This window comes from Mobula hypostoma, chromosome 11 (assembly GCF_963921235.1).
Source record: "Mobula hypostoma chromosome 11, sMobHyp1.1, whole genome shotgun sequence".
Taxonomy (NCBI): domain Eukaryota; kingdom Metazoa; phylum Chordata; class Chondrichthyes; order Myliobatiformes; family Myliobatidae; genus Mobula; species Mobula hypostoma.
In genome coordinates, this window is record NC_086107.1 from 7,586,233 (window position 1) to 7,613,323 (window position 27,091).

A 27,091-nucleotide genomic window follows, 5' to 3' on the forward strand; every position below is an offset into this window, starting at 1 on the left:
AACACCAAAACTAATCAAAAGAACACAGGCGCCCAGGGATAATGTGTGCTTTGTTTCTACTTTGAGCGAGTTCCTTACATATGACGTGGTTGTGCGATGATGTATGTCATTCATGCACTTTTAAGTATAATCCATCATGCATTGTATAAATAACAAAGGATGTTTAATCAAACAATGTATTTACAATATGACTCAGATATTACTGAAATATTAAATACACAACACTCCTCCCTGCTTAGTTATAAGCTCCAACTCAATATAGAATGTGTGTATGTGTATATATGTATGTATGTATGTATATATACACACACACACACACACACACACACACAGAGTATATATATATTGCACTGTATAGACATCCACAGCACAGTAAATTTTCCATTGTCCCATTCAGGTCTAAAGATTTAGTTGCTCTGGAGGATTCCTTACACTTGTGGGACAACATGTTTCCTGACAAGCGGAGGTCGCTCTGCACGGCAGATGAGACTTGTGGCTGTGAAACCGTCTCAGTTTCTGGAGCCTCCTCCATGCTGATTGTAGGATTTGACTCTGGGACTGCAGGAAATGGTTCTGACAGCTCCAGATCAGGACTGCTTGTCCAGGATTGAAACATTGAACCTTCTTGTTTGAGGAGACAATTTCTCTCAGCTGTTTGAACTGCATTCTCCTTCTGAGACTGGGATTGAGGAGATCCAAGCATGGGCACAAGGGACAACCCAGGAACAGCGTAGCTGGTGAGTTGTTGGTTGGGGAGTGTGCTTCATTGCAATATGCAAGGAGGAAATTGGCGATCTTCTGATTCAGTGTCAGCGTAGTGTGTTCTGCTGATATTGTCCACAGTGCGTTCTTTAAGTTCTGAGCAAACCTTTCCCCCAAGCCATTTGTAGCTGGGTGGTATGGTGCTGATGCAAAATGTCTTATTATATACATTTTCAGGAATGACTGAAACTGTTCCACCACACACTGTGGCCCATTGTCACTGAATAAATGTTCTGGATCACCAGTCCTTGAGAAGAGTTTTCTCAACACCTCTGCAGTGCGAGAGGCTGTAGAGGAGGCTATTGGGAACACCTCAGCAGTGCGAGAGGCTGTGGTGGAGTCTATTGGGAACACCTCTGTCCACTCTGCAGCTACATCCACTACTACCAAGAAATTTGTGCCCGTGAACGGTCCAGCAAAATCCACATGAATTCTCTGCTAGGACAATGCAGGCCCTTCCCAGGGATAAAGAGGTGCTACTCTTGGCATCTTCTGGACATGCTGGCATCCCGAACACTGTATGGCAAGCTGCTTGATCTGCTGATCTATTCCAGGCCCCTAGACAAAACTTCCAAGCCAATAGTTTCATTTTGATCATGCCAAGGTGACTGGCATGTAGCTCCTCCAACACTTTAGCTCTCAGCTTGAATGGTACAACAATCTTCAATCCTCTCCCAAGTTGATCCTGGTGCTGGTGAAAACAGGGGAACTGGGATCTCTGCTGCATATTCCAGACTTTTTGCATGAGTGACCATGTAGATGTGAGACAGCGTGGGGTCTTTTCTAGTTTCCTTTTGGATAATCTCTGCCTCAATAGGAAGACTTTCAATTTGCTTTAGGAGAATATGTCAAGGGGAGTGTCATCTTTTGTAAAATATTTAGGTGTTTCCTTTTCCATCGGAAAACAGGACAATCCAACAGCTTATGTGTCCTCTTGAATTTGATCTTGTGATTGTGTCCTCCAAGAAACAGAGCCCATCTCTGCATTCCTGCTGCTGCTGTTAGTGGAACACCCTTCTGTGAATTGAAAATGGACACTAGTGGTTGATGATCAGTAACAAAGGTAAACTTTCTCCCATACAGGTACTGGTTGAAATGTTTTACCCCCCAAGCCAGAGTCAAGGCCTCTCTGTCAATCTGTGTGTCATTTTTCTCTGCATTGGTAAGGGAACACGATACAAAGGCACTTTCATCACTTATACTTATCATATACGCCACTATATCATAAGGTGAGGCATCACAGCCAAATTTCACTAGACAATGTGGATGAAGAGGACAGAGTCTGATGTTATCATTCCCTTTGCCTCTTGAAAAAGCACTTCACAATGCTTTGTCCTTTGCCATTTTCCCCCGATCTGTAGCAATGAGTTCGGGAGGTGGAACACCGTAGCCAGGTTTAGCAGGAACCTGTAATACTATTGATAATCCTAACAAGGATTGCAACTGTGACACATCCTTTGGCCTTGGGGTATCCACCATTGCATGAACTTTCTCAGCACACTTGGGTAATGTTTGGTATGATCTCAGTCAGGAATGCTTCATTTAAAGAATTCATACTTGTTGTGTTGTGCTCTGAGCCCATAATCTTCTAATCTTTTTAACACTGCCTTGAGATTTTGGAGATGTTCCTTGTCACCTTTACCAGTAACAATGATGTCATCCAGGTAAGACTGAGTGTCTGGGCAGCTTTGCAGCACCTGGTGCATAGCTCTCTGCCAGAGTGCAGGCGCAGATGCTACTTCAAAATAAGCCTATTATAGTAATAAAGCATGCTGTGTGTGTTTGTGGTGAGAAACTTTGGCATCTTCTTCCATCTCCATCTGTAGGGAGGCCTGAGCTAAGTCCACTTTGCTGAAGTGTCTTCTTCTAGAAAGGTTTGGAAAGATATCCTCCGTCCTGGGCAGAGGGTATTGATCTACTTTCACAACCGGGTTGCTGGTGACCGTAAAATCACCACAGATCCTAACAGACTCATTCTTCTTGGCTACTGGGACCACTGGCATTGCCTATGGGCTCCACTCAAACTTGGAAAGACTTGTTTCAGCCTCCATGCGATCCAGCTTGCTGGCCACTTTATCACGGATGTTATAAGGAACAGGATGGGCTTTGTAAAACTTGGGTGTGGCATTTTCATTTAATACTATTTTGCTCTTGAAAGTGTTGATCTTTCCGATGTAGCCAGTCATTTCTGCTTTTTCTTTTATGTATTGTTATTATCTCTCGATGCTCACTGCTTCTGAACCTGTGAATTTTGTCTGTTATCTGCCTTCTTTTAACTTGAGTGTCTCACTGCTCTACCAAAGAGACATGTGCTGTGATGTTTTTTTTAACTTGAACATCTCACTACGCTTTAACAGATCGGTAGTTGTCTTGGGTTCATTCTAAAACTTAGTCATCGCCTCTGTTATGTTTTGAAACTTTAAAACTGATCGAAGGAGAAACATGATGGCTCAGGGATAACAAGTACTTCGTTTTTACTTCTTGCGAGGTGCTCAGATATGACATGGTGGCGAGATGACACATGTCATTCCCGTACTGAATTATGTAAACAACAAAGTATGCTTAATCAAAAATATATTTACAATATTACTCAAATATTAAATACACAACACCTTCCTCTGTCTTCACTGCCATTCAGATGTGTCATCCTATTTTGCCAGCTCTACTGTTGAGGTCTTCATTGGATCGTTCTTTGTCTGACCTTGACCTTATTAGCATGCATGAAAACACCAGGAGCTAAACTCCATGACAGCATCACTCTTGGGATCTCAGAAGCGCACAAGACTCTCCAACACAACAAGGAGATGATCCTCAGAGACGAGATCACACACTACCAGTCCTGATGAAGGGTCTCATCCCAAAACATTTCCACAGATGCTGTCAGACCTACCGAGTTCCTATGGTATTTTGTGTGTGTTGCACTACAGGAGGGATGCGGTGGCATTGGATTGGGAACATTTACTTGGACTATTGAGCTCAGTTCTGGTCACCTCATTATAGAAAGGATTGAGATGCTCTAGAGAGAGCACAGAGGAAATTTACCAGACTGCTGCTTGGATTAGAGAGCATGTCTTATGAGGATAAGCTGAGGCAAGCTGGAGCTTTTCTCTTTTGAGAGGACGATGAGAGGTGACTTGACAGAGGTGTACAAGGTGATAAGAGACATAGATAAAATGGATAGCTAGAGAGCTTTTCTCAAAGCAGGAATATTATTTCAGCATTTCAAAAGGTGGTTTGGAGAGGTACTGTGCACTGATAACACACACAAGATGTAGGAACAGAATTAGGCCATTCAACCCCAGTGCGTCTGCTCCCCCATTCCATTATGACTGATTTATTATCCCTCTCAACCCCATTCTCCTGCATTCTCCCCGTAACCTTTGATACACTTACTAATCAAGAACCTATTAACCTCCACTTTAAATATACCCCATGACTTGGCCTCCACTGCCATCTGTGGCAACAAATTCCACAGATTCACCACCCTCTGGCTATAGAAATTCTACCTTATTTCTGTTCAAATTATCTCATTCTCATGGTCATGAATTGTTTAAAATAAAAGTGTATTATAACCAAAAACGTAGTAATTATACATTAGGCCATGTCATGTGTCTGATTTAAGCTCTTTAAGTTGAAACGTGTGTGTGCACAGACTATCAATTAGTGTGCCAGACAATATAAAGCAGGCTTTATATTCCCTGTTCTGGCTGATAAAGCCCATTAATTTAAGGGGCAATGTGCATGTCAGCACTATTTTTCAGCCCCTCTGCAGCACGTACAGGATATCGATATAGTACCAACCTGCGCTGGTCAGGAATGGCTCCCCCTGGGAGACGCACACCAACGTGTCTCGTTCTATTCTTTCCCACGAGGTGATCTGCTCTCCATCAGGACTGAACAGAATTTTGGCTGCGGACCTCAGCTTCAGCTGCATTGTGCAGCTCTCCAGCAGCTAGGGAAAGCAAGGAACAACTCTAAATACACACCACCATGACCAGGGATGGCAAACAAGTAACAGAATTAACGCGCACAAAATGCTGGAGGAACTCAGCAGGTCAGGCATCTTCTATACAGAGGAATAAACAGTCAACGTTTCAGACTAAGACCCTTCATAATGACTAGAAGGGAATGGGGCAGAGGACAGAAGAAGAAGGTTGGGGGGAGGGGAGGAAGTCCAGGCTGGCAAGTGACCAGGTGAGACCAGCTGAGGGGGAGGGGATGAACTAAGAAGCTGGGAAGTAATAGGTGGAAAGTGTAAAGGGCTGAAGATGAAGGAATCTGATAGGAGGGGAGAGTGGAAGGGAAGGAAGAAGGGCGCTAGAGGGAGGTGAGGAGAAGAGAAGGGGTAAGGGTTGAGTCAGAGTGTTAATGGAGAAGAGAGAAGGGGGAGGGGGGGAAAGAAATGAGATTTCTTCATTTAGGCGGTTAGAGAAATAAATGTTCGTGGCATCATGTTGGAGGCTACCCAGACAGAATATGTTTCTCTAACCTGAGAGTGGACTTATCATGGAAGTAGAGGAGGTGGTGGACCGACATGTCAGAATGCAAATGCGAAGGGGAATTAAAATGGGTGGTCACCAGGACATCTCACTTGTTGAAGTGGACGGAGCAAAGGTGCATTTTATGGTAATATTTCAGAAGCGACACATGGCAGCACGGTAGTTTAGTAGGTAGCGTCAACAACCTGGGAACAATTCCCACCACTGTCTATAAGAAGTTTGTACATTCTCCCCATGACCACATGAGTTTCCTGCGGGTGCTTGGCTTCCTCCTACTTTACAAAGACATATGGGTTAGGGTGAGTAAGTTGTGGGTTTGCTATGTTGGCACTGGAAGCATGGCGACTTTTGAAGGCGACCCCCCCAAATTACAAATATGTCTCAATGTTGAGAAGTAATGTTACAAATAAAACTAAGCTTCCTTTAGGTCATTGACTGTCATTTTCCATCAAGGGAATAGCATCATGTTTGACTCAAGTGACCGTAATACTACTACCTCAGTATTCGGTTCCACCGCATCTCCTCAGAAAATGAAGGAACCCATCAAGACTTGGACCAGACCAAAGAATGGGTTGGTAAGTAACAACCAACATTTACAATAAAAAAGCGCCAGGCAATCATCATCCCCAACATGACAAAAATTAACCATCCTTCCATAAGGCACATACAAAATGCTGGAGGAACTCAGCAGGCCAGGCAGCATCTATGGAAAAAAGGTACAGTTGACGTTTCAGGCTGAAACCCTTCGGCAGGACTGGAGGAAAAAAAGCTGAGGACTAGATTTGAAAGGTGGGGGAGGGGAGTGATAGGTGAAACTTGGAGGGAGAGGGATGAAGCAAAGAGCTGGGGGGTTGATTGGTGGAAGAGACAGAAGGCCATGGAAGAAAGGAGAAGAGGGGGGAGGAGAACCAGAGGGAGGCAATGGGTGGGCAAGGAAACAAGGTGAGGGAGAGAAAAGGGGATGGGAAATGGAGGGGGGCGGTGCTGGTGGAAGGCATTACCAGAAATTTGAAAAATCGATGTTCATACCATCAGGTTGGAGGCTACCCAAACAGAATATAAGATGTTGTTCCTCCAACCTAAGTGTGGCCTCATCATGACAGTGGAGGAGGCCATGGATGGACATATCAGAATGGGAATGGGAAGTGGAATTAAAATGGGTGGCCACTGGGAGATCCCACTTTTTCTGATAGACAGAGCATAGGTGCTTGCCGAAGTGGTTTCCCAATCTATGTTGGGTCTCACCGATACTCAAGAGGCCATACCTGGAGCACGGAACACAGTATATGACCCCAATAGACTCACGGGTGAAGTGTTGCCTCACCTGGAAGGACTGTTTAGGGCCCTGAATGGTAGTGAGGGAGGAGGTGTAGCACTTGTTCCGTTTGCAAGGATAAGTGCTAGGAGGGAGATCAGTGGGGAGGGATGAATGGACAAGGGAGTCACGTAGGGAACGATCCCTGTAGAAAGCAGAAAGTGGCGGGGAGGGAAAGATGTGCTTGGTGGTGGGATCCCGATGGAGGTGGCAGAAGTTTTGAAGAATTGTGTGCTGGATGCGGAGGCTGGTGGGGTGGTAGGTGATGCTGGACGCAGAGGCTATCCTTAACATCATCATCACTGGGAATCCGACCACCAACATACTTGGGGTCACCAATGACTAGAAACAAACACTATGGCTACAAAATCCAGTTAGACATGATTCATCATCATCATCATCATCATCACGTGCCATGTCACATGACATGTGCGATCATGATCTTTCCATGACCATGATTGTTCTTGGCAAATTTTTCTACAGAAAGTGGTTTTCCATTGCCTTTTACTGGGCAGTGTCTTTAGAAGATGTGTGTCCTCAGCAATTACCTATACTCTTCAGAGATTGTCTGGCTGGCATCAGTGGGCATATAACCAGGACTTGTGATGTGCACCAGCTGCTTATACGACCATCCATGACCTGCTCTCATGGCTTCGTGTGACCCTGATCGGTGGGGCTAAGCAGGGGCTACATCTCGCCCAAGGGTGAGCTTCAGGCTAGTGGAGGGAAGGAGTGCCTTACACCTCCTTTGGTAGAGACATATCTCCACCCCACCACCTGAGAGATGACTATCCTGAGACAAGTGACTCCACTGCTGAGACTCCAAATCCCTTTTCATCAACTATATGAAAAGAGTCAGAAGTATGATAGAACATTGTTTGCTGGCTGGATGAGAACAGCTCTGAAGAAATGGGATACATGCAAGGCAAAAAAAAAATTAAAGTTTAGTCTTATTTGTCACATGTACGTCAAAACATACAGTGAAATTTGTCATTTGCATCAACGATGAACACAATCCAAATATGTGCTGGGGGCAGCCCACAAGTGTCGCCATGCTTCTGGCACCAACATAGCATGCCCACAACTCACTAACCATAGCCCATATGTCTTTGGAATGTGGAAGAAAAACAGATCACCCAGACGAAACCCAGAAGACCATGGGGAGACTTACAGATAGTGAGGGGAATTGAACCTCAGTGAATCCCTGTCACTGTAAATCATAATGCTAACTGCTAGGCTACTGTGCCTCCAGGTTCCAGCATTTACCATCTCTAGTGTGGCTACATCATAATTAATATGAAATTACGTTACAGATGACTCCTTTTCCACAGGCTAAATAGCTGCTGTGTACACTGACCAGAGCCATAGCTGACTCAGACAGTAATCTTTGTTACTCTGTTTACAGTTGATGCCGATGGACGATGTACTGTATATCGTCCACCGTCTCAGGTAATATATAGACATAGATATAGGAGCAGAATTAGGTCATTCAGCCCATTGAGTCTGCTCTGCCATTGCATCGTGGCTGATTTATTATCCCTCTCAACCCCATTCTCTGGCTTCCCTCTGTAATCTTTGATGCCCTGACTAATCAAGAACTTATTAACCTCTGCTTCAAATATACCCAATGACTCTCTCCACAGCCGTCTGTGGCAATTTAGTCTCTGGCTAAAGAAATTCCCCTGCATCTCTGTTCTAAACAGACATCGTTCTGTTCTGAAGCCGTGTCCTCTGGTCCCAGCTACAGTAACCCATATTGTAATGAGTCAAGTCTGACACGCAGGGCAATCTGTATCACACTGAACCACAACAGATACCTATATCTATTACACAGAATGACAGCTGATGCACATAGTAATCTGTATTCATGGGAGTCACAGCATACGTGTGTGATATATAAAGTAATCGACACTGTATTGAACAACAGCAGAGCATGTAGTAATCTATATTGTACTGAACCACCAGATTGCACACATATTAACCTTATCTTGCACAGAGCATTAGGTGCAGTAGAAAGTGTCTATTGTTCCGGGTTGCAGCTGACATGAATAATAATCGGCACTGCACGGTGCCAGAGCTGATGTATGAAGTAATCTGCATGGAGTCATCTGAGCCATCCTTTAAGCGCATTGTAACTTGCATTACATCATACCGCGCTGACAGGTATAGGGACCTATATTGCATTCAATCACAGCCCAAGCATACTGTAATCAATAATGAACGGAGCCCAGCACACGCTTTATTTTATTTTATTTGGAGATTTAGAGGACAGTAACAGGCCCTTCTGGCCCAATGAACCCGTGTGCCCAATCACACCCATGCAATCGATTAGCTTACTAACCTGCCTTTGGAAACTGGAGCGTCCAGAGGAGACCCATGTGATCACGGGTGGGTGAAGAACGTTCAAACCTTTCACAGAGACCAGTGGGAATTGAACCCAAATCACTGGTGCTGTAATAGCATTACACTACTCTGCTGCCTTAGTTATCTAGTACCTTAGTTATCCAGTCTGCAGAGCATCATGTCTGATGTGTATCGTAATCGATATTGCCCCGAGTCACGATTGATGCTTATGGTATTCTGCAATGTACGGCGTCCCGGCTGACATATGAAGCAATTTGTATCATACCATTCCAGAATCGGAATCAGGTTTAATATCACCAGCATATGTTGTAACAGCTATTGTTTTGCAGCAGCAGTATAGTGCAATACACAATAACAAAACTATAAACTGCAATAAGGAATACAGTTTTTAAAAATAAATTAAATAACTAGTGCACAAAGAAAGCAAAAAAAAACTACTGAGGTGGTGTTCACGGGCTCACTGTCCATTCAGAAATCTGATGCTGGAGGGGAAGAAGCTGTTCCTAAAACATTGAGTGTGTGTCTTCAGGTTACTGTACCTCTTCTTTGATGGTTGCAACGAGAAGAGGGCATGTCCCGGGTGATGGGGGGTCCCGAATGGATCAGAGATGGCGTATGTAATAACATATAAAATCAAAGCCCACAACTGACATATAAAGTTATCTATGCTGATAATCGAAACTGCACTGATCTACAACTCACAAATATATGAATCTGTGTTGAAGAGTCATGAGTCTTGATGAAGGGTTGAGACTCATGAGATCCAGAGGGAGCGTGACCAGGGAGACGTTGAGATGTTTAAGTGAAGTTTGGGTAGGTACATGGATAGTAGGGATATGGAGGGCAGGAAATTAGGAGTAGGTAGTTTAAATGGTTTTCAGCATGCATTAGATGGACCAAAGGGCCTGTTTGTGTGCTGTACTTCTCTATGACTCTCTGTTTCCTCCCATGAGTGAGTCTTTAATGAGGGGGCATAGTCATAAGGGGATGGACAACTAAAATGGAAGCACATAGAGATTTCATTTTGCAGGGGACTGTCTACCCCAGAGGAGTGCAGAGGTTGAATCATAAGAAATATCTAAAATGTGAGTGGACAAAAGAATGGGGAATATGAGGAAGAGGAAGCTGAACCCAGTGTTGATATGGAAGTTCGTATGCAAGCTCCAAGGCGCAGGAACGATAAAAGCTGCAGAGGGTAGCAAACTCAGCCAGCTCCACCTGGAACATTAGCCTCCCTGCCACTGAGGACATCTTCAAAAGGTAGTTCTTCAAGAAGATGGTATTCATCATTAAGGATCTTCACCATGCGGGACATGCCCTCTTCTCGTTACTACCATAAGGGAGGAGCTGCAGGAGCCTGAAGACCCACATTCAATGTTTTAGGAACAGCTTCTTCCCCTCAAGCATCAGATTTCTGAATGGTCCATGACCCTATGAACACCACCTTGCTATTTTTGCTCTCTTTTTGCACTGCTTTTTTAAAATATTAAATGTTCATGTATTGCCCTGTGCTGCTGCCTCAAAACAACAAATTTTACGACAGTTCTGGGCAGCCCGCAAGTGTCGCCAGGCTTCTGGCACCAACATAGCATGCCAACGACTCATTAACTCCATCCACACGTCTTTTGGAATGTGACAGGAAAGCAGAGCGCCTGGAGGAACCGCACACAGTCATGGGGAGAATGTCCAGATTCCTTACAGGCAGCAGTGGGAAACAAACCCCAATCTTACCACTGGCATTGTAAAGTGCTGCAGTAACTGCTATGCTACTGTGCTGCGCACCGGGCACCGCTATGAGGTACCGACTCGCCACTGATATACATTGCTCAGAATCACGTCACGTTAGTGTAGTGGTTAGTGCAATCATTTTACAGTACCAGCCATCATTCATCAGGGTAAGGAGCTTGTACATTCTCCCCGCAACACCGTGGTTTCCTCCGGGTGCTCTGGTTTCCTCCCACAGTCCAAAAGATATACATTTAGAGTCAGTAAGTCATGGGCATGCTACGTTGGCTCAGAAAGTGTGGCAACACTTGTGGGCTGCCACCAGTACATATTTGGACTCATTTTATTGTCTGTTCTGGTGTACATGTGACAAATCTCATGGTAATCTATACTGCGTTGAAGCACTTTCACACATGGAGTATTTTACTTACGCAGAATATAGCTGGCACCTATAGAACTCAACACTATACTCAGCTCCACCTGAAGCTTATAGATATATGTAATTCCCTGACCACAGAATCAGATTCAAGTTCATTATCACTGATATATGCCATGATACATGTTGTCTTGTGGCAGCAGTACAGTGCAATACATAAAATATCCACGTGTTACAGCGGTGGTGTGCAGAACAGAGCATCTCTGACCGCACAACAGATCGAACCTTGAAGTGGATGGGCTACAGCAGCAGAAGACTATGAACGTACATTCGGTGGCCTCGTTATATAGGTGCAGGGCACACTCAACAAAGTGGTCACTGGGCGTAGATGGCCATATGTGTCAGCTACTGATCAGCACAATATAGTTTACTATATGTGACAGGTGTGATAGAGCAATAATGGTTAATAGAAGCATAAGCTCCCAACCATTGAGCACATCTACATGAGATGTTGCTGTAGAAAAGCAGCATCCATCATCGAAGATCCTCACCACCCAGGGCGTGCTCTTTTCTTGCTGCTGCCATCAGGTAGAAGGTACAAATGTCTCAGGACTCACACCACCAGGTCCAAGAGCAGTTACTACCCCCCAACCATCAGGCTGTTAAACAAAAGGGAATAACTATACTCATTTAAGGACTCTCTTATCTTGTAATTTCATGCTCATTATTTATTGCTATCTATTTATTATCTGCATTTACACAGTTTGTTTACAGTTCACAGTCCTATTTACAGTTACTGTTCTATAGATTTGCTAAGTATGACCGCAGAAGAAGAATCTCGGGGTGGTATGTGGTGACATGTATGTACTCTGATAGTAAATTTTACTTTGAACGTTAAAGCTGCTGCTCAGTTGCATATAGATGGATGTATACATTTAAGGTGTCCCAGCTCCATATAAATTACTGCAGGTGTCATCTGTGTCTTGGGATGTTGTTCATTACTATGTACTTCTGTTGTGGGCCAGTGCAAAGCAGATTAAAATTTGTGGCAGATATGGCTCGGTGCAATATTGATTACTGAATCTGTCAGCTGTGAATCAGTTCAATGTTGATTTCAGTATCTGGGAGTTGTGACTCACTGCACTATAGATGATTATACATGTCAGTTGTGGCTCAGTGGGATATAGATAACTAGAACATGGGGCATAGAAGAGCACAGGCCCTTTGGTTCACAGTATTGTGCCATCTTTTAACCTACTCTAAGATCAATCTACACTTTCCTTCCCACGTAGCCCTCTATTTTACTACCATCCATTTAAGAATCTCCTATATGTCACTAAAGTGTCTGCCTTTACTACCACCTCAGGCAGCGCATTCTATGCACCAATCACTCTCTGTTTGAAAAAAATCTGCTTCTGACATCCCACTATACTTTCCTCCAAACAGCTTATAACTATGCCGTATCATATTAGCCACTTCTGCCCTGGGACAGTCACTGGCTGCTCACTCAGTCTGTGCCTCATCATCTTGTACACCTCTATCGTCACCTCTCATTCTCCTTCACTCCAAAGAGAAAAGCCCTAGCTTGCAGGCAGTGTCCCGGTAAATCTCCTCTGCACTCTCTCTAAAGCTTCCACATCTTTCCTATAGTGAGGCAACGAGAACTGAACACAATACTCCAAGCGTGGTCTAACCAGGGTTTTATAGAGCTGAAACATTACCTCACGGCTCTTAATCTAATGAAGGCCACACACCATACATCTTTTTAACCACTCTCTATAACTATAATTTATACTGTCCTGATCACCATAACCAAAATGATCCTGATCCTTAAGCTTGTATGTTAATAACAAATGCATAAGGGTGAGGAACAGGACAATATTGATTACTTCACAAGTCAACTGTGGCTCAGTGCAACATATACGTTTATATAATTCGGAACATGTGTAGATCGGGCGATTGATGCCTGGGTTGAGCTGTTCTCTGACCTTGATGAATGATCACTGGTACTGTAAAATAACTGTGTTAACCGCTGCACTACAGTGATTGTGAACGTCCACTGAATGCTTGGCCTTTATATACTTTTCGATCATCTGATTCGATGTCATTTTGGAAACGGAATTGTGATGTGGGGAGGAAATCTCATCCCCGATTGGTTGTGTGTTGAACTTCGTACATTGCCCACAACGGCTAATAAATAGGATCAAGGTCTACATGATAGTTTACAGAACTGTTCGCAGAAAACCACGCTTCTAGAAATTCTCTTACGTACAGCGTTTGCTTGCGCCATGACTTTCACTGATTCCCAGTTGGATTTGTGCCTTTCTCGAGCTTCGTGTAGAGTTGCTCATGCCGCTTTACAACCAGTTGATGGCCATAGATCCTTGTGGGTAGTTTTCTCCCAGTCTGGCCCACGTAATATTTGCTACAGTCCCCGCATTTGACTTTGTAGACCACGCTGGTCTTGTCTAATTGCTTGTTCAATACATTTGAAATATCTTGGAAATGATGACCTGACTGCTCCAAAAACATAGATTTTCTGTCGCGATCAAGTAATCAGCAACATTGAGGAGAGTACTTTGCAGACCAAAAGAACAAACTAAGCTATTGCCAAGATCAGAGAACAACTCAACTCAACCAGCTCATTCTACGGTTCAGCTGTGACTCTGTTCAATATAGTAAGCATCAACAACGGGTTTTGAAAATAAAGAATACTATATTCCGCACCTATGTCTTAGTGCTACATTACCATAAACAGAAGGTGAGGTTCATTATAATGATGGTTTCTACATGCTGTGGCTTCAGTGAATGTGAAATATTAAATGCATCAGATGTGGCCCATTATAATAGATTACAATAGGCAGCTCGGTGCAGTGTGGGCAATGGGTGCACCTCATTAAGAGGTACCTAATAAAATGGCCTCTGAGTGTATATTTATTTTTGTGACTGAAATTGGTAATTGCTTACATGATTTCTCAGCACTGTTTGATCAGACATGGAAATAGTTATGAGTTCGTGATCTCTGAGAGGAAACAGTGCTTACCTCTGGAATAGTCGTGCCCCAGACGTACACTCCTTGATCAGGATAATCACCATTCAGATATGCTAGAACTCTCTTGACATTTGGTTGACTGTACAGAAGCCTTTGATTGGAGACCATCTTGCTGAGAACTGATGAGCGTTCTTTCATTAGCATATTTTGGACTTCCAACAGATGCATCTAAGAGATAAGCATATTAAGTATATGTTAATATGTTAAATCCATATTAAGTCTGCACAGCTGCGATTGCAGAGAATATCAGGCAGGAAAACATCCAACGTCCAAACTAGGAAACTTGGAGATATTTCTCCTTAGCATGTAGGCTAAGGAAAGAGCTGCATCTGGAGTTGCAATCTACTACATCAAGGCCTTTGCACCTTATTGTCTACCTGCCCAACGCTTCCTCTGAAACCTATATTCTGCATTTTTTTTCCTTTAATGTATTTATGTATGGAATAATCTTTCTGAAATGCAAACAAAACACTTTCACTGCATCTTGGTACGAATACTAATTAAGAATGGCTATGTATAGAATTTAAAAGCGAGAAGAGTTTAAAAGGAGACTGTTATTTCTTCAGCGGTTTGATCGGGACACGACTGTGCAAGCGCGTGGACGTCAGCCAGTTAGAACAGTGAGAAGATTTTAAAAGGAGACAGCTTTATAGAGCAGGCGTTGGGAGGATCAGGTGTCGGAGTACAGGGAGACAGAGTAGGAGGGCTTTGGTTCAAAGGGGCTTCACCGATAACGGGTTGAGGCGAGGTAGGTTGCCTGTGTAGAATACAGACAGGAAGTATGTGTGTGAGGCCGGTGTTCGATGCTTGGTATCAGATGTGGAAAGTCCTGGAGACTCCCAGCCTCCCGGACGGCCACATCTGCGCCAGGTGCATCGAGCTGCAGTTCCTTAGGGATCATGTTAGGGAACTGGAGATGCAGCTCGATGACCTTCGTCTGGTCAGGGAGAGTGAGGAGGTGATAGATAAGAGCTATAGGCAGATAGTCACACCAGGGCCTGGGGAGACATAAGTGGGGAACAGTCAGGAGAGGGAAGGGCAGGATTCAGGGGCTAGAGAGTACCCCTGTGGCTGTACCCCCTGACGATAAGTACTCCTGCTTGAGTCCTGTTTGGTGGGGTGGCCTACCTGGGGGAAGCAACAGTGGCTGCGCTTCTGGCACAGAGTCTGTCCCTGTGGCTCAGAAGGGTAGGGAAAGGAAAAGGATGGCAGCAGTGATAGGGCACTCTATAGTTGGGTGGGGGGGGGGTGCAGATAGGCGATTCTGTGGACGCAGGAAAGAAACACAGGTAGTAGTTTGCCTCCCAGGTGCCAGGGCCTGGGATGTTTCTGATTGCGTCCACGATATCCTGAAGTGGGAAGGAGAATAGCCAGAGGTTGTGGTACATATTGGTACCAATGACAAAGGTAGGATAAGGGAGGAGGTCCTGAAAACAGACTACAGAGAGTTAGGAAGGAAGTTGAGAAGCAGGATCGCAAAGGTAGTGATCTCAGGATTACTGTCTGTGCCACACGACAGTGGGTGTAGGAATAGAGTGAGGTGGAGGATAAATGCGTGGCTGAGGGATTGGAGCGGGGGCAAGGATTCATATTTCTGGATCATCGGGACCTCTTTTGGGGAAAGGATGGGTTGCACTTGAATCCGAGCAGGACCAATATCCTGGCAGGAAAGTTTGCTAAGGCTTTTGGGGAGCGTTTAAACTAGAATTGCTGGGGGGTAGGAACCGAACTGAAGAGACAGAGGAAGGGTAGTTGTCTCACAAATAGAGAAAGCTTGTAGGCAGTGTGAGAGGGAGGATAGGCAGGTGATAGAGAAGGGATGCGCTCAGATTGATGGTTTGAGATGTGTCTATTTTAATGCAAGGAATATTATGAACAAAGTGGATGAGCTTAGAGCATAGATCAGTATTTGGAGCTATGATATTGTGGCCATTACAGAGACTTGGATGGATCAGGGGCAGGAATGGTTACTTCGAGTGCCAGGCTTCAGATGTTTCAGAAAGGACAGGGAGGGAGGCAAAAGAGGTGGGGGCGTGGCACTGTTGATCAGAGATAGTGTCACAGCTGCAGAAAAGGAGGAAGTCATGGAGGGATTGTCTACTGAGTCTCTGTGGGTGGAAGTTAAGAATAGGAAGGGGTCAATAACTGTACTGGGTGTTTTTTATAGACCTCCCAGTAGTAACAGGGACATCGAGGAGCAGATAGGGAGACAGATTCTGAAAGGTGTAATAATAACAGGGTTGTCGTGGTGGGAGATTTTAATTTCCCAAATATCGATCGGCATCTCCCTAGAGCGAGGGGTTTAGATGGGGTGGAGTTTGTTAGGTGTATTCAAGAGGGTTTCCTGACACAATACGTAAATAAGCCTACAAGAGGAGAGGCTATACTTGATCTGGTATTGGGAAATGAACTTGGTCAGGTGTCAGATCTCTTATTGAAAGAACATTTTGGAGATAGTGATCACAATTCTATCTCCTTTACCATAGCACTGGGGAGGGATAGGAACAGACAAGTTAGAAAAGCGTTTAATTGGAGTAAAACAGAAACTTGGAAGCATAAATTGGGAACAGATGTTCTCAAGGAAATATACGGAAAAAACGTGGCAAATGTTCAGGGGATATTTGCGTGGAGTTCTGCATAGGTATGTTCCAACGGGACATGGAAAGGATGGTAGGGTACAGGAACCGTGGTGTACAAAGGCTGTTGTAAATCTAGTCAAGAAGAAAAGAAAAGCTTATGAAAGGTTCAAAAAACTAGGATAGAGATCTAGAAGATTATAAGGCTAGCAGGAAGGAGTTTAAGAATGAAATTAAAAAGCAAGAAGGGGCCATGAGAAGGCCTTGGCGGACAGGATTAAGGAAAACCCCAAGGCATTCTACAAATATGTGAAGAGCAAGAGGATAAGACGTGAGAAAATAGGATCAATCAAGTGTGAGAGTGGAAAAGTGTGTACGGAATCAGAGGAGATAGCAAAGGTACTTAATGAATACTTTGCTTCAGTATTCACTACAGAAAAGTATTTTGGCGATTGTAGGAATGACACAACGGATTGAAAAGCTTGGGCATATTGACATTAAGAAAGAGGATGTGCTGGAGCTTTTGGAAAGCATCAAGTTGGATAAGTCACAGGGACTGGACAAGATGTACCCTAGGCTATTGTCTATTGTAGGAGGCGAGGGAGGAAACTGCATTATCAATGGGGATGGGAGAGGTTCTGGAGGATTGGAGGGTTGCAGATGTTGTTCCCTTATTCAAGAAAGGGAGTAGAGATAGCCCAGGAAATTATAGACTAGTGAGTCTTACTTCAGTGGTTGCTAAGTTGATGGAGAAGAACCTGAGAGGCAGGATTTATGAACATTTGGAGAGGCATAATATGATCAGGAATAGTCAGCATGGCTTTGTCAAAGGCAGGTCGAGCCTTACGAGCTTGATTGAATTTTTTGAGGATGTGACTAAACACATTGATGAAGGTAGAGCAATAGATATAGTGTATATGGATTTCGGCAAGGCATCTGATAAGGTGCCCCATGCAAGGTTTATTGAGAAAGTAAGGAGGCCTGGGATCCAAGGGGACATTGCTTTGTGGATCCAGAACAGGCTTTCCCACAGAAGGCAAGAGTGGTTGTAGAGGGGTCATATTCGGCATGGAGGTTGGTGACCAGTGGTGTGCCTCAGGGATCTGTTCTGGGACCCCTACTCTTTGTGATTTTTATAAATGACCTGGATGAGGAAGTGGAGGGATGGGTTAGTAAATTTGCCGATGACACAAATGTTGGGGGTGTTGTGGATCGTGTGGAGGGCTGTCAGAGGTTACAGTGGGACATTGATAGGATGCAAATCTGGGCTGAGAGGTAGAAAATAGCATTCAACCCAGATAAGTGTGAAGTGGTTCATTTTGGTAGGTGAAATATGATGGCAGAATATAGTATTAATGTTAAGACTCTTGGCAGTTTGGAGGATCAGAGGGTTGTGCAGATTGACTCTGTGGTTAAGAAGACATATAGTGCATTGGCCTTCATCAATCAGGGGATTGAGTTTAGGAGCTGAGAGGTAATTTTGCAGCTAAATAGGACCCTGGTCAGACCCCACTTGGAGAACTGTGCTCTGTTCAGGTCACCTCACTACAGGAAGGATGTGGAAACCATAGAAAGGGTGCAGAGGAGATTTACAAGGATGCTGCCCGGATTGGGGAGTATGCCTTATGAGAATAGGTTGAGTGAACTCGGCCTTTTATAGACAATAAGTGCAGGAATAGGCCACTCGGCCCTTCGAGCCAGCACCGCCATTCACTGTGATCATGGCTGATCATCCATAATCAGTATGCAGTACCTGCCTTATCCCCATAACCTTTGATTCCGCTATCTTTAAGAGCTCTATCCATCTCTTTTTTGAAAGCATCCAGATACTTGGCCTCCACAGCCTTCTGGGGCAGAGCATTCCACACATCCACCACTCTCTGGGTGAAAAAGTTTTTCCTCAACTCCGTTCTAAATGGCCTACCCCTTATTCTTAAACTGTGGCCTCTGTTTCTGGACTCACCCATCAGCGGGAACATGCTTTCTGCCTCCAGCGTGTCCAATCCCTTAATAATCTTATATGTTTCAATAAGAACCCCCCTTAGCCTTCTAAATTCCAGAGTATACAAGCCCAGTCGCTCCAATCTTTCGACATATGACAGTCCCGCCATTTCGGGAATTAACCTTGTGAACCTACGCTGCACTCCCTCAATAGCAAGAATGTCCTTCCTCAAATTTGGAGACCAAAACTGCACACAGTACTCCAGGTGTGGTCTCACCAGGGCCCTGTACAGCTGCAGAAGGACCTCTTTGCTCTTATACTCAATTCCCCTTGTTATGAAGACCAGCATGTCATTAGCCTTCATCACTGCCCATTGTACTTGCATGCTTGCTTTCAGTGACTGATGTACAAGAACACCTAGATCTCGTCGTTCTTCCCCTTTTCCTAGATTGACTCCATTTAGATAATAATCTGCCTTCCCGTTCTTACCACCAAAGTGGATAACCTCACATTTATCCACATTAAACTGCATCTGCCATGCATCTGCCCACTCACCCAGCCTGTCCAAGTCACCCTGCATTCTCGTAACATCCTCCTCACATTTCACAATGCCACCCACCTTTGTGTCATCGGCAAGTTTGCTAATGTTACTTTTAATTCCCTCATCTAAATCATTAATATATATTGTAAACAGCTGCGGTCCCAGCACTGAACCCTGTGGTACCCCACCGGTCATTGCCTGCCATTCCAAAAGGGACCCGTTAATCGCTACGCTTTGTTCTCTGTCAGCCAGCCAATTTTCAATCCATGTCAGTACTCTGCCCCCAATACTATGTGCCCTAATTTTGCCCACTAATCTCCTATGTGGGACTTTATCAAAGGCTTTCTGAAAGTCCAGGTACACTAAATCCACTGGCTCTCCCTTGTCCATTTTCATAGTTACATCCTCAAAAAATTCCAGAAGATTAGTCAAGCACGATTTCCCCTTCGTAAATCCATGCTGACTTGGACCAATCCTATTACTACTATCCAGATTTTCTCCTTGGAGCGATGAAGGATGAGAGGTGACCTGATAGAGGTGTATAAGATGAGGAGAGGCATTGATCATGTGGATAGACAGAGGCTTTTTCCCAGGGCTGAAGTGGCTAGCATGAAAGGGTACAGTTTTAAGGTGCTTGGAAGTAGGGACAGAGGAGATGTCAGGGGTAAGTTTTTTATGTAGGGAGTGGTGAGTGCATGGAATGGGCTGGCGACGACGGTGGTGGAGGCAGATACTATAGGGTCTTTTAAGAGACTCCTGGACAGGTACATGGGGCTCAGGAAAATAGAGAGCTATGGGCAAACATGGGAATTTCTAAGATAAGGACATGTTCGGCACAGCTTTGTGAGCCGAAGGGCCTGTATTGTGCTGTAGGTTTTCTATGTTTCTATGTAACTACAGCACAGTACAAGCCCCTTGGCCCATGATGTTATGCCAACCTTTTGACCTACTCTAAGTTCAATCTAATCCTTCCCTCCTACGTAAATCTTTATTTTTCTATTATCCATGGGCCTACGCAAGTGCTTCGTAAATGTCCCTAATGTATATGCCTCTACCACCACCCCAACAGGGCCACCACTTGATGTAAAAAAAATTACCTCTGTCACCCTCCCTATAGTTTCCTCCAATTACCTTAAAGTTACGCCCCCTGGTATTAGCTGTTTATGTCCTTGGAGAAGTCTCCTGCTGTGCACTGTCTTATCATCTTGCACACCTCTGTTTAGTCACCTCAAACCCTCCTTTGTTCCAAAGAGAAAAGTCTATCATTCAGCCTATCCTCATAAGACATGCTCTTCAATCCAGGCAGCATCCTGGTAAATCTCCTCTATGGCCTCTAAAGCTTCAACATTGTTCCAATGTGTAGAAATGATAGTTGTAGATTTTGGTTGGCAGACATATCTATGTAACACCTTCTGTTTGCCATTTTATATAAAAAGGATCAATGATTGCACTAGAACAGGGGTCCCCAACCTTTTTTGCACTGCGGACCGGTTTAATATTGACAATATTCTTGCCCACCGGCCCACCTGGTGGGGGGGGGGGGTGCGGTTTCCAACGGACAAGAGTAGCAGTCAAATTCGTTGTGTTTACCCCGAGAAAGACTACCATGACCATGAAGCCTTGCGCGGGGACCAGGGTGCATGCATGTACGTGCCAACTTTTTTTTCTACAAATCCTTTTTGGCGATTCTGTTTTTGGGGGATGTGTTAATCACAACCAGAATATAGGTGATAAGTGGCTAATACACTCAATTTTGTTTCTAAAAGGGTTTATCTAACGAATTTAATATTAAACACACAGCACATATTTTCCTCACATGAACATAGTGATAAGTCAATTATCAGGGGAGGACAGGGGAGCTTGAAGTAAGTGTTGAAAGAACTTCCAGTAGAAGTGGTAGAGGCAGGTTCGATATTATCATTTAAAGAAAAGTTGGATAGGTATATGGACAGGAAAGGAATGGAGGGTTATGGGCTGAGTGCGGGTCGGTGGGACTAGGTGAGAGTAGCGTTCGGCACGGACTAGAAGGGCAGAGATGGCCTGTTTCCATGCTGTAATTGCTATATGGTTATATAAGTCACTTATAAGTCAACAGCATCATAACATTTTAAGTGACGTTTGGATATTAAACACACAGCACATATTTTCCCCGTGTGAACATATAAAATCATTGCAACACACCAATATCGCTGAATCAGTGGGAGCCCTGGGCTTGTTTTCCTGCAACAAGAAGGTCCTATCGAGGGGTGATGGGAGACAGCGATACTCGAAGGGGGTTCCTTATGTCCAGTCTATTCCGTAATTTAGTTTTCGTTGCATTCATTGCAGACATATGTTGGAAATGGAAGCAATGTTTTCAGTGCTTTCGTGGCTATCTCTGGATATTCAGCCTTGACTTTGACCCGGAATGCCGGCAGAGATGTTATGTCAAACATACTTTTCAGCCCGCCGTCATTTGCAAGCTCGAGGAGTTGATCTTCTTCCTGCACTGACATGGACGACACGCAGGTAATGACCTCGCATGCGTAATGGCTCAACAGTGGGTGTGACAGGGAATGAGGAAAGGTGCAGCTGACTCATATCGCCAAATCATATCGTTTCCTCGCGGCCTGGTAGCACATGCTTTGCGGTCCAGTACCGGTCCATGGCCTGGTGGTTGGGGACCGCTGCACTAGAGCAACACAAACAAAATATTAGGGGAACTCAGCAAGTTAGGCAGCATCTGTGGAATAAACAGTTGATGTTTCATTAGGTCCTTGCAGGAGGACTTGCTGAGCTCCTGCAGCATTTTGTGTGTGTGTTGTTCTGGACTTCCATCATCTGCAGAATCTCTTGTGCTCAGGTTGCTACCGTAGCACAGTGATTAGCGTGATGCTATTACAACTTGGGATGTTGGAGTTCAAAATTCAATTCCAGCAGCCTCTGTGAGGAGATTGCAATTCCTCCTCGTGAATGTGTGGTTTCCTCCTGGTGCTCCAGTTTCCTGACATAGACCTAAAGATGTACCGGTTAGTAGGTTAATTGATCATTGTAAATTGGCTTGTAATTAGGCTAGGGTTAAATAGGTGGGCAGCATGACTCGTTGGGCTGGAAGACGCTGTTCTACACCTTATCTCTAATAAACAATAAATAAATGGTTATACTAAATTAGTGGACAGAAGATTGTCACCTGAATATTTGAAATTCTTAACTATTGATATTGCTTTCTGTTGACTTACTACCTTAAAAAGAGGTGAAACCAGCAGAGTTTATTGGACCATAAAACCATGTCATAGGAGCAGAATTAGGCCATTTTGCTCGATGAGTCTGCTCTGCCATTTCTCCATGGCTGATCCATTTTCCCTCTCAAGCCCCATTCTCCTGCCTTCTCCCGGTGACCTTTCATGCCCTGACTAATCATAAAACTATTAATCTCCGCCATAAATACTTGGCTTCCACAGCCATCTGTGGCAATGAACTCCACAGATTCACCACCCTCTGGCTAAAGAATTCCCTCCTCACCTCTGTTCGAAATGGACATCCCTCTATCCAGACACCTCTGAACCTAGACACCTCCACTATAGGAAACATCCTCCCCACATCCACTCTATCTAGGCCTTTCAACATTCAATAGATTTCAATGAGATCCCCCCTCATTCTTCTAAATTCCAGCGAGTACAGACCCAGAGCCATCAAATACTCCTCATACAATAACCATTTCATTCCTGGAATCATTTTCCTGAACCTCTTCCAAACCCTCTACAGTGTCAGCACATCATTTCTTAAATAAGGGGCCCAAAACAGCTCACAATACTCTATAGATTTCTGTAGATGCTGCTTGGCCTGCTGAGTTCCTCCAGCATTGTGTGTGGGTTACTCGTATTCCAGCATCTTCAGATTTTCTCTTGTTCACAATGCTCCAAGTGAGACCTCACCAGTGTCTCATAAAGCCTCAGCATTGCATCCATGCTTTTATATACTAGTTCTTTTGAAATGAATGCTAACATTGCACTTACCTTTCTCACCACAGATTCAACCTGCAAGTTAACCTTTAAGAAATCCTACACCAGGATTCCCCAGCTTCTTTGCACCTCTAATTTTTGAATTTGCCCTCCATTTAGAAAATAGTCTACACTTTTATTCCTTCTACCAAAGTGCATGACCACACACTTACCAACACTGTATTCTATCTGCCTCTTCTTTGCCCATTCTCCAAATCTGACTGCAGCCTCTCCGCTTCCTCAACACTACCTGCCCATCCATCTATCATTGTATCACCCACAAACTTGTCCACAAAGCCATCAATTAAGTCAACCAAATCATCGACACATAACGTAAAAAGAAGTGGTCCCAACACTGACCCCTGCAGAACACCATTAATCACCGGCAGCCAATCAGAAAAGGCTTCCTTTATTCCCACTCTTTGCCTCCTGCCAATCAGCCAATCCTCTATCAATGCTAGAATCTTCCCTGTAATACTATGGGCTTGTAGCCTGTTTAGCAGCCCTATGTGTGGTACTTTGTCAAAGGCCTTCTGAAAGTCCAGTACACAACATCCATTGATTCTCCTTTGTCTTTTCTGCTTGTTATTTCCTCAAAGAATTCCAAACAGATTTGTCTGGCAAGATTTTCCCTTGAGGAGACCACGCTGTATGGCCTATTTTATCATGTGCCTCCAAGACCCCATCCTTAACAATCAACTCCAACTTTTTCCCAACCACTGAGGTCAGACTAAGTGGCCTATAATTTCCTTTATCCTGCATCCCTCCCTTCTTGAAGAGTGGAGTGACATTTGCAATTTTCCAGTCCTCCGGAACCATGCCAGATTTTTAGACTTGGTAATGGGTTCAGGTTTGACTTCGATGTATGGATGCACATTGGGTAATTTTCTACCTTTATGAATGGCATTGCCTGCATCAAGCATTCAAGATCATGAAATGATGCAGATGTAAGGCACAATGACAGATATTATCCAAATCTCAATAAAGCATTTACAACCATGCCAATGTAAACTTTTCCCTTTATTATCCCTCAGTTTCAGATCACCAAACTATTCACAGCATTTTCAACTTTCCCTGTCACTATTCAGACTGGGCATGTGGCCAAGTGGTTAAGGCTCTGGACTAGCGACCTGAAGGTTGTGTGTTCGAGCCCCGTACCAAGGGTACATGTTGTTTCCTTGAGCAAGGCACTTAATCACACATTCCTCTGCGACGACACTGGTGCCAAGCTGTATGGGTCCTAATGCCCTTCCCTTGGACAACATTGGTGTCGTGGAGAGGGGAGACTTGCAGCATGGGCAACTGCTGGTCTTCCATACAACCTTGCCCAGGCCTGCGCCCTGGAGAGTGAAGACTTTCCAGGTGTAGATCCATGGTCTCGCAAGACTAACGGATGCCTTTCCTTACTTTTATTCGGACACAATCAGAATCAGAATCATGTTTTTATTGTCTCTGTCTTACATGATGTAACCATTAGGGTGGAGGAGTAACACCTTATATTCTGTTTGGGTACCTTACAGCCTGATGGCATGATTATCGATTTCTCCATCCGGTAAACAATTTTTGCCACCCCCTCCCTCTAATCCCCACTCTGACCTTTTACTTCTACTCACCTGCCTATAACTTTCACTGGGTCCCCTCCCCCTTCCCCTTCTCCTATGGTCCACTTTCCTCTTCCATCAGATTCCTTCCTCTCCAACCCTTGAACTTTCCCACCCACCTGGCTTCACCGATCACCTTCCGGCTTACCTCTTACCCCACTCCCCACCTTTTTATTCTGGCATCTTCCCCTTCTTTCTCAGTCCTGATGAAGGGTCTCAGCCCAAAACATCGACTGTTTATTCATTTCCATAGATGCTGCCTGACCTGCCAAGTTCCTCCAGCATTTTGTGTGTGTTGCTTCAGATTTCCAGCATCTGCAGACTTAATGATGTGATATTTGTTGTTCTGTAGCAGCAGTACAGCGTAAAGACACAAACATGCTTCAAACTACAATGACAGGATCCCTCATAGCAGGCTAATCTAGAAGGTTATGAATTTTAGTCTTGAATGGGGACAGAAGCAGCGAAATGGCCACCTACTTCCATGTTCTGTACATCCTCCGTGAGTCTCAGTTCCTCTGGGGAAGGCTCCGTCCACCCACCCTCCACTACCACAGGCTGAACCGGACACTTTGTTGGAACCATGTTGGCAGGGTCCATCGATCCTACCCGTCTCCCTGTGAAAAACATTTGTAATGGAAATATTTTAAAATTCAGTACATGTTCTTTTCCTGATTCAGCAAAGGGGCACTCACGCATGTCACGTGAGTCACTATACATGTGTTAAACCACAAGAAATCACTTCTTTAGAATGAATACAAAAGCAATACAGAGAGACAACCAAAAGATTACTGCACTGGTCATACAGAGAAGACCATGATACTTGTCGGTCCATGGCCTCCTCGTGTGCCCAGATGAGGCCACACTCAGGGTGGGACTGCAACACCTTATTCCATCTGGGTAGCCTCCAACCTGATGACATGAACATCAATTTCTCCTACCAGTAATTTTTCCTCTCCCGCTTCCCTCTTCTTCTAATGTCCACTCTGGCCTCTTACCTCTTCTCACCTCCCCTGGTTCCCCTTCTCTTTCCCTTTCTCCTTTGGTCCTCTCCTATCAGATTCCTTCACCTCCTGCCCTTGACCTTTCCCACCCACCTGGCCTCACCTATCACCTTCTAGCAATCCTCCTCCCCCCCCCACCCCCCACATTTTTATTCTGGCGTTTCCCCACTTCCTTTTCAGTGCTGATGAAGGGTCTCGGCCTGAAATATTGACTGTTTATTCATTTCCATAGACGCTGCCTGACCTGCTGAGTTACTCCAGCATCTTATGTGTGTTGTTTTGCATTCCCAGCATCTGCAGAATCTCTCATGTCCATAGCACTTATCATCCACCTAATGAGCCAACCTGCACAATGTTAGAGGGAAACCACAGATCTGACAACCTCTCACTCATCTCTCCCCCCCCTCTCTCTCTCTCTCTCTCTTTCTCTCTCTCCCTCCCTCCCTTCCCCCCTCTCTTTCTCTCTCTCCCTCTCTCCAGCTCTCTCAATGTACTTCTCCCTACATAAGAACATAGACTCAGGTGCAGAATAAGGCCACTTGGCCCATCCAGTCTGCTATGCCATTCAATCATGGCTGATCCTTTTTTCCCCTCCTCAGCCCCATTTCCCGGCCTTCTCACTGTAACCTTTGAAGCCATGTTCAATCAAGAACCTATCAAGCTCTGCCTTTTCACATCTACTTAGTCTAGTCCTTTCAACATTCAAAAGGTTTCAGTGAGATCCCCCATCTTCCTTCTAAATTCCAGCAAAAACAGATGCAGAGCTATCAAGTGTCCCTCATATGATAACCCTTTCATTCTTGGAATCATCCTTGTGAATGGCCTCTGGACCCTTTCCATTGCCAGCACATCATTTCTTAGATAAGGAGCCCAAAATTGCTCACAATACTCAAGGTGCGGCCTCACCAGTGCCTTATAAAACCTCAGCATCATATCCCTGCTCTTGTATTCAAGACCCCTTGAAATGAGTGCTAACATTACATTTGCTATCTTCACCACCGACTCAAAGTGCAAGTTAACCTTTAGGGCATTCTACACAAGGACTCCCAAGTCCCTTTGTAGCTCAGATTTTTGGATTTTTCTCCCTATTTAGAAAATAATCTGCACATTTATTTCTTCCACCAAAGTACATGACCTTGCAATTTCCAACATTGTATTTCATTTACCACTCTCTTGCCTATTCTTCTAATCTGTTTGAGTCCTTCTGCAGCCTTCCTGTTTCCTCAACATTACCTGCCACTCCACCAGTCTTCGTTTCATCTGCAAACTTGGCAACGAAGCCAACTATTCCATCATCTAAATTATTGATTTACAGCATAAAAAGAAGCGGTCCCAACACCGACCCCTGCTCTCC

At 44.5% G+C, this 27,091-nt stretch overlaps 1 protein-coding gene across 1 annotated transcript in view; it reads right to left on the bottom strand.

Annotated features, from left to right (window-relative positions):
* Positions 1 to 27,091, bottom strand: part of LOC134353570 (doublecortin domain-containing protein 1-like) — a 610,678-nt gene that overhangs the window by 71,328 nt on the left and 512,259 nt on the right. Inside the window, exons 36-38 of the mRNA XM_063061626.1 lie at positions 25,214 to 25,350; positions 14,085 to 14,261; positions 4,560 to 4,714 (exon numbers count right to left, since the gene is read on the bottom strand). Coding sequence (XP_062917696.1) covers positions 4,560 to 4,714; positions 14,085 to 14,261; positions 25,214 to 25,350 — 469 coding nt within the window. The remainder of the gene's footprint in view (positions 1 to 4,559; positions 4,715 to 14,084; positions 14,262 to 25,213; positions 25,351 to 27,091) is intronic.